Raw genomic sequence first — 15,397 nt, 5'->3', positions numbered from 1 at the left:
CTACATCAAATGTAAAACAGGTGTGTTGATGAAAGAAAAAAGACTTCCAACAAACAAATATTAGTGCACAGAATATGTAAACACGAGGAAAGCAAAAAGTCCAATAAACTCAATTTTAGGATGATTGAGTATCCATAACAAAGTCAATTGTCATCCGCACATCCTCCACTCATGTGAAACAATGAACCACCACTGTGTCATCCGTGCATCCTTCACTGAGGCAAAAAAATAAATGAATGTGACTTCAATAACGTGATAGTCCCACCACCGGTGACAGTGCAGGCTTACCGGAACTAGTTGATCACTAGTGGCATATGCCAAGAGAGATCAATCTGAGCTTTTAGGAAGTTGGTATTTCAATGACAATCCTGGACAAGAAGCGTGGCACCAAATGATGGAGAGATCCAAACACACTTGGGACTGTATAGTTGTTAATGTCTTGAGACAAGTTGGCTCCAGCAATCAGCAACTGCAGGCCATATCATATACATCAAAGATGGCACATCTTTGATGTATCAGACTTAGCGCTACACTTACACCCCACTTTCTCAGGGTAGCAGGGAGCGCACGCAGGTACCGGTCCATTACCACACGCTCCACAATCTGAGGGCTGGTCAGAGTCTCTGGCTGCAACCACTTCCTGGTGAGGTGGACCAGGTCAAACATTTGTGACCGGGGTGGCTGGTTGCTGGAATAGGACCACTGATGCACGCGCTGGGCCCGGACTGCCATGTTGACACCCAAGCGTGCGAGTATTTCTGTCTTTAGAGTCTCATAGTCCTGGGCCTTATCTGGTTCTAGGTCAAAATAGGCCTTTTGGGGTTCTCCTGTTAGGAATGGGGCCAATAGTCCCGCCCACTGCTCTTTTGGCCATCCTTCGCGGTCAGCGACTCTCTCGAAAGTCGCCATGTACGCCTCAACATCATCCGCCGGTGTCATCTTTTGCAGGTGGTAGGAAGCACGTACAATCTTTGGTTCCGCTAACACCGGAGGTGCGGACCCCTTTTTCAGTTCCACCAGAGCTTCGGCAAACTGTCGGTTCATCTCCTGCTGGGCAGCGTGTTGTGCTGCAACGGCCTCTGCGACTTGGCGGTGTTGTGCTGCAACGGCCTCTGCGACTTGGCGGTGTTGTGCTGCAGCGGCCTCTGCGACTTGGCGGTTTATCTCCTGCTGGGCAGCCTGTTGTGCTGCAGCGGCCTCTGCAACTTGGCGGTTGGTTTCCCGCTGGGCTGCATTGGCCTGTAGCAGGGCCTTTAACATTTCTTCCATTTTCAGAAAAGTGCCCGCTGAATCCACCACGTGTGAGGGATTAGCTCGTGGGGATCACCTTTTCTGAAATCACAGTCTGTAAGCAGGCACTTTCTTTTAAGTCTGGCGGATGCCAGATTTTATTTATAAACGGTTTGCAGATTAAAATAAACAAAACAATAAATTAAATCCTTGCCGTCCGGCGCTAAACTAAACAAACAGGATCTCCTCTCTATACAATGTGGGGCTAGTCCCTGACACCCACAAAACATGTAGTAAAGCAAACCTTTTCAGTCCAGCACTCAGCGCTCCCCTCACTCAGGTCCCTTCCTGAGTTTCAAGCCAGAGCCCTGTTGTGCTCTCTTCCTGGACATTTAAAGTCCAGCTGATTGTGGACTCCAGTGGACCCAAACATCCGGACCGGAATCCTAGCCAGGCCCAGAGGCTGTAAAACCCGGAATGGATTCCGGTTCAGTCTCTCATAATGGAACGTATGCGAGGTGAAATGTACCTATGATCATGTATCGCACCTCGCATACTGTCACAATATATATATATATATATATATATATATATATATCCTGGGGCCCTTTACTACGATCCCACTATGGGCCCTTTCACATGTTCTGCAGTGAGCTCCCTTCCTACTATACTGGGGCCCCCCAGGGTGGCAGAAAACAAGAGATATATGTCACCAGCACACCAAGAAAATATAAGGGTCCAAAGCAGTGGGAGAACTATCAGGGTTGCAAAGGTGTCTTGCCACCGGGCCCTGGTGTTCTGCCACAGTGGGGGATCCCCAGCTGTCCTGTCCCTGCTATTTACAGCGCTGGTCTGGCATCTGTCTCCTTGGCAGCGGCGGCAGTCTATTAGGACCTAGTGCTGGTGACATTATGGGTGCATGCAGGGGAAGGCTGGCACTATTGGTTATAGAGAGCCGAGCCCCCAGCTGGTCACCTAGCAGCAGTAATACTGTATAACCTTCTCTGTTGACATGCTGATCGGCATGTGATCCAGGTGATGCTCCCAGTCAGATCTAATAAACACAGTATTTATTAGCATCAAGAGTATAACCACATGAATATAATCAACCGTATGATCAGCAGCCATGTGGGCTCTATGCCTGTAAAGTGTGGGCTTTGATCAATAAAATCACTGATATTTATGACTAGGATTTGACTAAGAGCATCACCTGGATTGCATCCCGATCAGCATGTCAGAGAAGGGTCCACTGCTGCTAAGCAATCTGCAGGGAGCTCAACTGTCTACAACCAATAGAGATGGGCTCGGGTGTGTTTGAAATCCCACATGCCCAATCCCGCCAGGAAGCCGACATTCCACAGTGCTAATCAATGTATGGGCTGCCTAAGAGCTAAGACCAGCCATAGACAGTTTAAATCTCAGCTGGTTCAGCAGAAACTGGCTGAGATTTGAACCATTAATGAGCAGATTCTCTTATGATTATCACTAGTGGTTGCTGTATAGCCACTGGTGATAATCACTGTTTGTCGGGAGAATATAATTGCTGGGCAGGAGGGATATTCCCCTGTCAGCACTGTCTGTTGATGGTGGAATCATGCAAGTTTCTTTCCTGCAATCTGTGGATGCAGGAAAGAAATTTGCACCATATATTATCTGTCTAACTGAAAGTAAAAGTAAATTGTGAATGTTTTGAAAGAACAGGAGAGGGGGAGGGAGACAGATGGGGGAGAGAAGGGATGGAGATAATGTAGTTCAGTGATTACAGTGTACTGCAGTCTGCAGTGCACACACTTAAACACGGCCCAGACTAGAATATCTGGTTGTGTGAGCGCTCGCATTATGCAGTGTCGGCGAGCAGAGGGAGGGAGAGGAATCCCCCGCAGAGCTGACTGGGGACGCTCTCCCTCTCGGGGAGCAAAATACAAAAATTGCAAAAAAAAAAAAAAATGTTTTTTTTTTTGGGGGGGGGGGGGCACATGGTGGGGCACAGCATGATGTTGGGGGGTCAGGGCCCCCTCTGCCCCCCCCCCCTAGGGACGCCTCTGCATGTTACAGTTGTATTGTGCAATATTCATCAATGTGAAGTGCAAAGACATGTTGTAACGGTCACCACCGTTTACGATTTCCCTTCCATCAGTCATGACAGCTTATCTGACACTCCACAATCTAGCAGACATCATCCATACCAATTCCCCAGAAATAACGAGACAAGCTCTGTTCTCTGAGTCAAAATGTATGAACACTTTTAATGGTAACTCTCAGTCTTATATACAGTACAACATATTACAGTAATCGAAGGAACAAAGAACTCTCCACCCACACATCACTTCAATACACACTCTCTTAGACAATGACATCCCGTTCAGCTAATTATTCCCCAGACATTCCGTCTCCGACAATAAGTGATTCACCTGCAGAATACACATTTCTGTTTTTTGGGGGCGGGCGTGGTCAAGGGATGACTGAGTGAGAGACACGCTGCTTGGAGCTCCGAGCCCTCTCCACGGAGGACCTAGCGTGCACTGTGAACTATCCTAGAAGGCTATGCTGGGTTAGCAGATGAAGCCCTGTAACGCGGTATGCATAGCAGCCGCAAGTATGTAACGCGGGCGGATTCAAAGAAGGCAGCCTCGGCGGCGAGTAATCTAACAAGCAGCATCAAAACTGGTCTACAGGGAGATATCCAGAGCTACTTTACCTCAGCTTCTCCTGTGACCATAGCGGCGAGTGGATCCATCAATAGAGGCGCTCGAGGACGAGGAGGAGAGGGCCACATCAGCAGAGAAAGGTCAGCCCTACAACGGAGATCTTCCGGAGCAGGAGGCTCCCTAACACAGGCACAGACAGCAGTAGTGGTGCAGACCTCAGCGGACAGCCGGAAGCCGGGAGTAACAGAGATGGAGATAGCAGAAATTAAAACTATGTTGGCAGCTCTCCCTACTCGACAGGACATTGAGAAGCTACCCACCAGACAAGAGATCGAGGCGCTGATACTTCGTGTGGAGGAGACGCAGCGCCAGGAGCTTCATGCGGTAAGGCATGATTTAAATGTGCTGACAGAAAAAGTGATGTTGAGAGAGGATACTATTGTGTCTATCTCGCAAAGAGTGGGGGCTATGGAGAAGGCTTTAGAAGCGAGACAGCATACCAGAGCAGACATGGCAGAGGAAGCAGTAATTGACCTACAACTACAGGTGGAGGTTCTAGAGGACAGGAGCCGTAGGAAGAATGTGCGGATAAGGGGGGTCCCCGAACCAGCAGAAAACGAGGATTTGGAAACTAAAATTAGGGCTATCTTTGAGATGATTCTGAAATCGCCGCAAAAGGAGACTGAGATAGAGAGGGTGCATAGAACCCCTGGCCCTAAATCCTTAAATCTAGAAAGACCAAGAGATATAATTTGCCGGCTGTACAGGTATCAGCAAAAAGAAACGATTCTTAGGATGGCATGGGACATGAGGGACGTGGTATATGAGGGTACACATATCAAAATTCTTCCGGACCTGTCCCGGGCTACACTTCAGAGAAGAGCATGTCTGCGCCCGATGTTGGACCTGGCCAGAGAGAAGGGGTTCACGTATAGATGGGGGTACCCTCTTACAGTAACGTTTCGTAAGTCTGGGGCTGCGTTCATGCTTAGAACTCCATCAGAACTACCAGATCTGTTCCTGTTCCTTGAAGCATCACCTATCCAGATACCAAATTGGTTATTCCCTATGACCTATATGGGGAATAGAGGAAGACCTCAAACAAGGTCAGGACAAAGACACGGACAGGTCTTACTGACTCACACTCAAGAGGATACCAGCAGACAAGGGGACCCCTTAAAAGGACAAACAGAGTAAAGGTTCCGACCTTTAGAAGAAGAAGAAGAAGAGGAAATAATGAACAGAGGGGCTGGAATGAGTTAATGGGATAAGGAGATATACAGGGTTGGCTGAAAAAGTGGGGGGACTGGGACTAAAACTCCTTTGCATCCCTTTTTTTGCTTCCTTTCCCCTGAGGAGTTCTACCTCTGGCCCCAACCCCGACTCCCAGAGTGGAAGGGGGTTCCCTGTTTTCCCACCAGGGCGGTCCCCTATCCTTTTTTTTTGGGGGGGGGGGGCAGGGTGGAGTGGGACTGGATGTTATGGGCTGAAAGAAGGGGGGTCCTTTTTTTTTTTTTTTTTGTCTTTCATCTAGGAGTAGAACCACTGGGGATGGACAAGAAAAGAGACTAAAATGATAACCGAAGACATTAAACCTGGGATGTAATAAATAGCTTGAGGGTTAAATATGCAGATGGCGGGTGCTGGTAACCTTGAACGAATAGGGGGTAGAATGAAGGGGGCCTATTAAGGGGAAATAAAGGTGAAAATTGGGCGGGGTAGGTGGATGGAGGGGTAGGAACATAGAGGACTTTTTTTTTCTTTTTCTTTTCACTTTTGGCACTGGGGCTGGCACCAATATAATAATAAGACACCAAGTAACCAAACAACACATCTAAATACACTTACATTTAAACACTAAGACATAATAGCACACAGAACATAAGGCACATAAGGCACAACATAATACAATAATACACAAACTATAAACACCAACAGGTCACAATAGGGCACAACAGGTCACAATAGGTCACAATAATGTCTAAGGCGGGGGTCTATTTGTGGGGGCCACCCCTCCTTTTTCCCTTTTTTCCTTTTTTTTTTTATAACTGCACTAATCAAGCATTACACGGGAATATCGCAAACACTGCTACATTTAAATTGGAGGCTGTAAATGAAAGTCAGTGGGGTGCGACCCTATAGGGGGCACATTACACATCCTTTAGAATAGTTTTTTTTTTTTTTCTTTGGCATATGTATGTATGTATGTCCATGCATATATGTGCGTATGTGCGTGTGTATATATATATATAAATGTATGATGAGCCACCACTAGCCCCGCCCATATAGAAGACAAGGCCCAGCCGTGATGAAGTAAAGTCCCCCCCCCCTTTTTTTTTTTTTTAGATACCATCCATATTTATACACCCCCCCTCGTTTAGATAAGGAGAGGAGGGGAGAATATGTGATATGTATATAAGTGTACATAAACGTATGCAAATGCAAACCTATTTAAAAGTATGTACCCCATAATGTATAAATGTATTGATAAGGGGATTGGGGGGGGGGTATGTAAATGAAGAGGAAGCAAAAGGTAAAGTTAATGTAACGATTATGAGCTAGGAGGTATATGTTTAAACGCCTGGATGGAGATTGTTTACCTGTTCTCCTTTGTCTCTTTTTTTTTTTCCTATTTCTTTTTTTTTTGGTTCCTGCTTTTCCTGTTGCTTGTTCAGTTTAGGATAGGCAAGTCAGAGGAGAGGGGAGAGGAGGTATAATGGGAACCCCTCGATGTGGAAGGGGGCCTCCCTCTCTACTACTTTTTTACATTGCTGACTTTGTTTCTCTCTTTCCCTCTCTTCTTGCTGTTGGGGGACCCACCTCTGTGCTTCTCCCTCTTTGGGCGGAAAGGGGGGAGGGAGGGAAGAGTAATCACAGAGGGATTGGGATTTTTTTTTTTTTTCTTTTTCCTGTTCTTCTTTTCGGAGTTTAATTCCCCAACGAGCTGTAACGAGGGAATGATAGGGAGGCGTGGGGGGACGGGGGGGAATGGGGTAGATAAATATTAACCAATAATAAATAAGGTAGAGACGTGAATCTGCCGGTCCCCCCCCCCTCACCGTCTCTTCATTTGTGTATGCTAACCTGCATGATAATCTTTTAGTACCCTTAGAACATTGGTATGTGATCCAGCCCCTCGGTATCATTTCCTCAGATGAAACGAGAATATATAGAGTAACACAGTGCAATATAGTGTAATATACGGCCCTCATGGCCTTTTTTCAAGGAGTTTAGATGGGTATCGTGGAGAGGCCCGGAGCTCCGGGCTTTCTTTTTTTTTTTTGTCTTTATTGCAGTCTTTATTTTTTTTTGTGTTTTTTTCTAGAGTCAGAGGAACTGTTGTTTTCTCTGGTTTTTCTTTCCTTCTTCCTTTTGTCCCTCTCTCAGAGGAGAATCCCTGTATACACCTAAATCCAGAGGTTTTCATACCCTTGTTTTGTTTTTTTGTTTTTTATGGTGTGAACAGGTTCTCTGAAGGAGATGGGATGTAGGGAAGTATAGGAATCACTTAGGGTACACGCCCCTAACCATAGGTCGACGCTCAAATACCGTTAATACGGTGAGTGTTAATTAGCAGGATTGCTAATATTAGAGATTTTTTTTTTTTTTTTCTCTCTTCCCTTCTTTATTTATTTATCTATTTATTTTCTCTCTTTCTTTGGTTTTGTATCAGGAGGGGAGCCTCTCTCCTCTCGCTTTCCCGCTTTCCCCCCTCCCACTGTTCTCCCCCTTCCCAATACGATTAATATTCAAGAAATAAAGGGAATCAGGATGGAGGCATTAAATATATTGTCACTGAACGCAAAAGGACTGAATTCACCAGAAAAAAGGAGGGTCCTTATGCACGACCTGCAAAGATTAGGAGTAGACGTGGCATATATACAGGAAACTCACTTCAGAGAAGATAAAACCCCGATCTTAAAGAATAGGCTATACCCAATCGTATATCACGCGACAAATCAGGAGGCAAAGTCAAAGGGGGTGTCTATTCTTATAGGAGGGAGAATCAAGTGGACATACTTAGATGTGATGAGAGATACGAAAGGAAGGTACCTATTCGTGAAAGGTAAAATAGGAGGAATAGGGGTAACATTTGCTAACGTATACGCCCCAAACGAACAACAGGAAACCTTCCTGGGTAAAACGATTAAACGCTTACAAGACTTTTCAGAAGGCCATCTGATTTTGGGAGGGGATCTGAATATCCCGCTAGATCCCAAAGTGGACACATCATCGGGAAAGTCATCCATTTCCTGTGGTGTCAGAAACCGTATCACTCAAATTCTATTTAAAAATCAGCTGATTGACATATGGAGACTGCTACATAACAAAGAAAAAGATTATACATTCTACTCTACACCACACCAAACCTATTCTCGAATAGATCTTTTCTTAATCCCACATGCCCAATTACAATCAGTAAGATCGGCTAAAATAGGATCCTTTACGTGGTCAGATCATGCCCCGATTTTCTTGGTATATGAGATACAAGACTTCAGACAGATTAGACCCAATCAGTGGAGACTAAATGAAAGCTTGCTGCAAGATAAAAAGATTCTAGAAGATGTAACCAAGGAGTTGGAATTTTATTTTAGCACCAACGATACCCCAGAGTGCGATCCTGGAATCATCTGGGAAGCACATAAGGTGGTTATCAGAGGGGTGCTAATTAAACATGGGTCTAGAATAAAAAGGGAACGTACGGAAAAATTGAAAAAGCTATTGGAAGAGTTAGCTACGTTGGAGAGTAGGCATAAGCAAACAGGATCAACAATAGTAGGGGAAGAGGTGGTTAGGAAAAGAATGGAAATTACAGATCTTCTGTACTATAAAGCACAGGCAGCAATACAGAGATGTAAAAAGTTTGCATACGAGTCAGGCGATAAGTGTGGGAAAGGACTTGCTAGATTACTACGTGAACAGAAGATGAGTAACTATATTCCTTGTATTAAACCACCAAAGAAACAGATGGTTTTTAAACCAAAGGATATAGCGAAAGAGTTTCAAGAATACTACTGCTCTCTCTATAACATACAAAGTAAACCCTCGACCAAAGAAAAGATTGATCAGTATCTTATGGAATCAGCAATACCAAAATTACTAGAGTCAGAGAAAGAGAAGTTAGATGCCCCTATAGCCGAAGAGGAAATTAAAGTGGCAGTTAATTCAATGAAGCGGGGAAAAGCTTCTGGGCCCGACGGCTACACGGGTCAATATTACAAAACCTTGCTCTCTTCGCTATTGAAATATATGAGTAAATTTTTTAACGCATTAGGGACATCGGCTAGTTTTACGAAGGAAACTCTACTAGCCTATATTTCGGTGATACCGAAAGAGGGGAAGGATTTGGGCTTATGCGGAAGCTATAGGCCGATCTCTCTGTTAAATTCGGATGTAAAGATTTTCGCTAAGGTTTTGGCAAATAGGATACAACAGTATATCCCAGACCTGATACATCTGGATCAGGTGGGATTTGTCCCCATGAGGGAAGCACGCGACAATACTATAAAAGCCATTAATTTGGTGCAGATTGTAAACACAACACAGACACAATGCGTATTTCTAAACACAGACGCAGAGAAGGCCTTCGACAGGGTGAACTGGAGTTTTATGAGGGCAGTTTTACAACATGGAGGCTTTGGAGACAAAATAATAAAATGGATATTGTCTATGTACTCAGGTCTAACGGCTCAAGTACGGGCCAACGGAATACTATCAGAGCCTTTTCAGATTTTGAATGGTACAAGACAGGGGTGCCCTCTGTCTCCACTCCTCTTCGCCCTGTCGTTAGAGCCCTTCCTGTGTACCTTGCGTTTAAATAGGAATATATCAGGAGTACACATAGGTAAGAATCACTGCAAAATAACTGCCTACGCAGATGACATGTTGTTTACACTCACCAATCCATTGATCTCTATCCCGAATTTAATGAGGGAGTTTGAGAAATACGGCTCTCTCTCGAATCTAAGTATCAACTTCAATAAATCAGAAGCAATGGGAATTAACGTACCACAAACATCGATAATCCACTTAAAACAAGAATTTAAGTTTAAATGGACGGACAGAGCACTAACATATCTCGGCATACAACTAACAGGGAGAGTAGACAAGATTTTTGAATTAAATTTTCCACCATTACTGCAAAAGGTGAAGATATTACTGGATAAGTGGAATCAGGGGCTCCACACCTGGTTAGGCCGATGCAACGTTATCAAGATGAGTATACTCCCCAAAATACTCTACCTACTCCAAACATTACCAATTCATATCCCAGTGCAGTATTTCAAACAATGGCAGAGAGCTATTTTCGAGTTTGTATGGGCACACAAAAATCCCAGAATACAAAGGAAACAACTAATGTATACTAAACAACAGGGAGGACTGGGGGTGCCAGATATACGGAAGTACTACTATGCCGTACACCTGAACAGGTTAATAGATTGGAACAGACATTCAGATACTAAACTCTGGGTACAAATCGAACAGTCCCAATCTAAAATGCCATTAGAAAGGGCACCATGGTGGTATGCCTCATTACCCAAAGAAATTAACAAAAACCCGATACTGGGAAACACAGTGAAGATATGTGTAATAGCTTTCTCCATGATGGGTATGGATCCCAGGACTTCCCCATTATATCCAGTAATGGGGAACCCCCTCTTTCCCTTGGGATATGAAGATGGAGCTTTTCGACACCTAAGGGAGGGGGAATGTAGACAAGTAGTGAACTATATCCGAAGGGGAAGATGGCTCACAATAGCTGAATTGATGGAACAAGAGGGCGGATTCCGTCTAAAGTTTTGGAATGCACTCCAGATGGTCCACTTCCTGAACACACTACCAAATCCGGGGGTTTTCGAAAGACCACTCATGAGATTTGAGAAAATGTGTAGCGAGAGGGGAATATTAAAACATACTCTCTCAATAAGCTATGAACTACTTGCACAGTCAGGGAACCACCCTTTGAAGTGTGTCCAGGATTGGGAACAGGAATTAAAAAGGGTATTTAGCATGGAACAGCGACAACGTATATACAAACGAACGCATAAAACATCAATATGTGCAAAGACACAAGAGACAAATTATAAGATTTTTGCAAGGTGGTATAGGACACCGGAGAGATTAAACAAAATCTTCCCAGAGGTGTCAGACAAATGTTGGAGGTGTCAAAGCAGTAAAGGGACGATGTTACACATATTTTGGGACTGTCCCCTGTTAAGGAGCTTTTGGCTGGAGATTAAAAGGGTACTTCAGACCTGTTCAGAATATGAGATACCGGAAGACCCAGAATTTTACCTTTTACACGTGAATCAAATCCAAGAGAAAGCGTATAGGGAGACAAGCTTAGGTCATCTATTAGATGCCGCAAAAGCGTGCATAACAAAGAAGTGGAAGTCACCATCTCCACCCACAATAGAGATGTGGATAAACAAAGTAAAAGAAATCAGTAAATTAGAAGAATTAGTACAGACAGCACAACACCAAAAGGAAAGATACTTAAGAATCTGGACCTCCTGGAAATCCTTTTTGGATTCTAGGGAGGGGGGGGAGGGGGGTAAGGATTGATATTATGGATGGTAATTTGAACAGGGAGGGGGGAGAGTGGGAATGCGGAACAATGGAGAGAGTGTAGGCGGATTTTCCCCCCTTTTCTTTTTTTTTTTTATGTTTATATTATTTTATTTATTTATTTATTTTTTTTTTTTTATTTTTTTTCCTCTCCCAGCTTTGTAGTAGTGTTTTGGATGGTACCCACAGGTTAGAGGGGAAATATGACGGTATGCATTTGCATGATTAGTGGATTTATTTGAGTTGTGTATCATAACAGTATTATGCACTACTACAATTGTATAATGTATTATTATTTTGTATTCAAATAAAAAAAGGTTTAAATCAAAAAAAAAAAAAAAAAAAAAAAGAATACACATTTCTATGACAGACGTTTTGGGCACCGATTTAACATGACCTAATTACTGCAGCTGAGAAGTCACATTCCACACATGAAACAGTATCAGCATACTTAATGAAAGGTCTTTGAGGAGCCAGGCTGTCTACCAAGCTCAAATACACCTCACCCCAGTACAGACTCAATTACCATCTCAACAGCCTGTGCTACACAGAGGAATGAGTCATTATTGACCGGTTGTGGGTCAGCATCAAATCAAACTGTAATTAGTTCTTTGCAGACATTAAAGAATATATTGTGGATTACTGTCCATGCTAAAACAATCCAACATATGTCCCTTATTTCCTGGCTCAATCTGTGCCCAAAAGTGACTCATGTTACACATGTTTTACCAGATAAAAATTAACGTAAACGGATTACGTTACACGGCCGCAATAATATGTGAATCTGGCCCAAAGTTTGGTAGATTCAGCCGGGACTGGATATTGTTACATCTGGTTGAAAAAAGACACAAGTCCATCTAGTTCAACCAACATTGAAAAACACGCACACAAATAGAAAAAATACTCCATATATACTATCCTATACCCACAGTTGAGCCAGAGGAAGACAAAAAAAAGCCCCAATAAAGCAGGATCCAATTTGCCAAGCAGGGAAACAAATCTCTTTCTGATCCCCCAACAGGCAATCGGATATTCCCTGGATCAATCTTACCTGATTTCGATCCATGTGTGAATGTCCTTGTTTAACAGAAGTTACTCATTAGATCAATTTCTGTCAAGCAGACAAGCTGGAAAACTTTTTTGATCCAATCAGCTGTATACACAGAAAGATTGTGGACTTTGCAAACATTTAGGCAGATTCAGAGCGAGTTACGCCGGCGTATCAGTAGATACGCCGTCGTAACTCTGAATCTACGCCGGCGTTAATTTAAGCGTATTCTGGAAACCAGATACGCTTAAATTAGGCTAAGATACGAGCGGCGTAAGTCTTCTACGCCGTCGTATCTTAAAGTGTAATTTTTAGGCTGGCCGCTAGGTGGCGCTTCCGTTGAGTTCGGCGTAGAATATGTAAATGACTAGATACGCCGATTCACGAACGTACGTGTGCCCGTCGCAGTAAAGGTACCCCGTTTCCGCAAGAGATATGCCGCGTAAAGATAAAGCTGCCCCTAGGAGGCGTAGTAAATGTTAAGTATGGCCGTCGTTCCCGCGTCGAAATTTGAAAATTTTACGTCGTTTGCGTAACTCGTCCGTGAATGGGGCTGGACGTAATTTACATTCACGTCGAAACCAATACGTCCTTGCGGCGTACTTTGGAGCAATGCACACTGGGATATGTACACGGACGGCGCATGCGTCATTCGTAAAAAACGTCAATCACGTCGGGTCACGAGTAATTAACATAAAACACGCCCCCCCATCCTCATTTGAATTAGGCGCGCTTACGCCGGCCGCATTTACGCTACGCCGCCGTAAGTTAGGAGGCAAGTACTTTGTGAATACAGTACTTGCCTCTCTGACTTAAGGCGGCATAGCGTAAATACGCTACGCTACCCTGCCGGAAAGATGCGCCGCCGTACCTGAATCTAGGTAATTGTATGGTATTTTATTTGTAGCACATAGTTGTTTTAGCACTAGTTGTGTATGTGGCTATAATATTATATTTATTTAATCTGCTCTTTCTATTTTCGGAAATTTGGTTGTGTGCTCTCCTGTAACATCCTCTCCTCTTGTCTGCCAACAGCTGGTCAAGCAGCTCCACCTGTACTGCCTCAACACCTTCCTTCAGTCTCGGGCGTTGAGCGTGGAGTTTCCAGAAATGATGACAGAGGTCATATCGGCGCAGCTCCCCAAAATCCTCGCAGGGATGGTCAAACCGCTGATCTTTCACAAGAAGTGAATGCTTTTTCCTCTCTGTTCTCCATACCTATTTATTTTCTTTAGTCCAAGCTGTTTGTGTGATAAAGTTTTGTTTGTAATTTGTTACAACGATGGACAAGTGAATTTGCACTCAGACTGGAGCGCAGTCCACGAGAGACTGCAGCAAAAGTGGAGCGGCTTTCTATAGCAGCCCCAACCCCCCTTTAAAAATATGCAAAATCTTAAGGTTACCCTAGTCAAAAAAAAAATCTAAATGACACTCACTATCACTGGGAGAGGAATATTAGACTAATCCTCTACACTGCCAGATGTTTTTAAACAAAACCCATGTTGCTTTTTTTACTTTTACCGATTAGCCTAGGTATGGTGACATTCATTTCCCTATATGTAGAAAATTACTTTAACAAGCTTCTAAGTTTGACTGCCCTTGGCAGCCTGGCATCACTCCCATGACCCCTTTCACTATCACCACTAACAATGCTACCCTCCCGTATCTATTCCGAACAGCACTCCTGCTTTCCGCTGACACATCTGGCAGCCAATCTGAGCTCTTCTATCTATTCTTCTGTCTATGCTGCACGGCACAAAAGGGAAGTGCCTTAGAGGGTGGGTGTGTATCACTGGTAGCATCCGGTGTGTAAAACCAAGGTACAGCGATGTGCAAGTGATAACATTTAAAGTGAACCAGTATACATGTGGCAATAAATTAATCAACATGCATGTAACATGATAGATAACATGTGGAAAAATAAAAAACAACGTCCACAATTAATCCACAAAGATAAGTGAATAAAGGTGAAGTTCATATGAAGTGATGTGTAGCAGAAATAAAATTTGTATGAACGGAATTCCACCACCGAAAGGACACCAACTCGTGTGTTGTAGTCTCCTTACCATAAATGTATGACCACCGGTACAGTGGTCATAGCAGGCGCAGGGATTTTTAGAGTCTTCCCGGGCAGACTGTCTCCAGATGAGTGTGCTGAGGGAACCAGTCCATTAAGCTCATTCCAATAGGGGTATGCTGGATTCAAACTCACATGGAATAAGAAATAAGGGGGAATCCCATAGTGTAGTACCGTATGAAAAGCGGTTTTATTAAAGAATAAATATGCACTTACAATTAAGAAGGCAATCAAGCGCAGTGTAAATACAAAGAAGCGGCGTCTCCTCTGAGCCGTCTCCCTTCTGCTGATCGCCGTGTAGCGTGTCTCCGTCGATAATGGGTGCGTGGGTAATGCGTGATGACGTTCCAGCTAGGCCACACCTACGCGTTTTGTCATCAAAAGGACGTCGTTGGGGATAGCCTATCCCCGACGACGTCCTTTAGATGACAAAACATGTAGGTGTGTCCTAGCTGGAACGTCATCACGCATTACCCACGCAATTATCGACGGAGACACGCTACACGGAGCTCAGCAGAAGGGAGACGGCTCAGAGGAGACGCCGCTTCTTTGTATTTACACCGCGCTTGATGGCCTTCTTAATATCATGTTACATGCATGCTGATTAATTTATTGCCACATGTATACTGGTTCACTTTAAATGTTATCACTTGCACAGCACTGTACCTTGGTTTTATAATTGTTTATACTTTGGGTATCTTAGAGTATTGGTACTGGCAGCTTTTTTCCACATACACGTGTGGTCTTTTTTCAATATTATTTAGATTTATTGTTAGCGCAGTGTTTTTTCCTCCTTTGGAGGGAAGCTCTTTGTCAGCATCCGGT

General features: G+C 43.9%; 1 protein-coding gene across 1 annotated transcript in view; it reads left to right on the top strand.

Moving 5' to 3' along the window:
• PGR (progesterone receptor) overlaps positions 1-14,802 on the top strand; it is a 174,078-nt gene extending 159,276 nt beyond the window's left edge. Inside the window, exon 8 of the mRNA XM_040340190.1 lies at positions 13,531-14,802. Coding sequence (XP_040196124.1) covers positions 13,531-13,686 — 156 coding nt within the window. The 3' untranslated portion in view covers positions 13,687-14,802. The remainder of the gene's footprint in view (positions 1-13,530) is intronic.
• The last annotated feature ends 595 nt before the right edge of the window (positions 14,803-15,397 follow it).

This window comes from Rana temporaria, chromosome 2 (assembly GCF_905171775.1).
Source record: "Rana temporaria chromosome 2, aRanTem1.1, whole genome shotgun sequence".
Lineage (NCBI taxonomy): Eukaryota > Metazoa > Chordata > Amphibia > Anura > Ranidae > Rana > Rana temporaria.
This window is presented reverse-complemented; position numbering and strand designations above follow the sequence as displayed.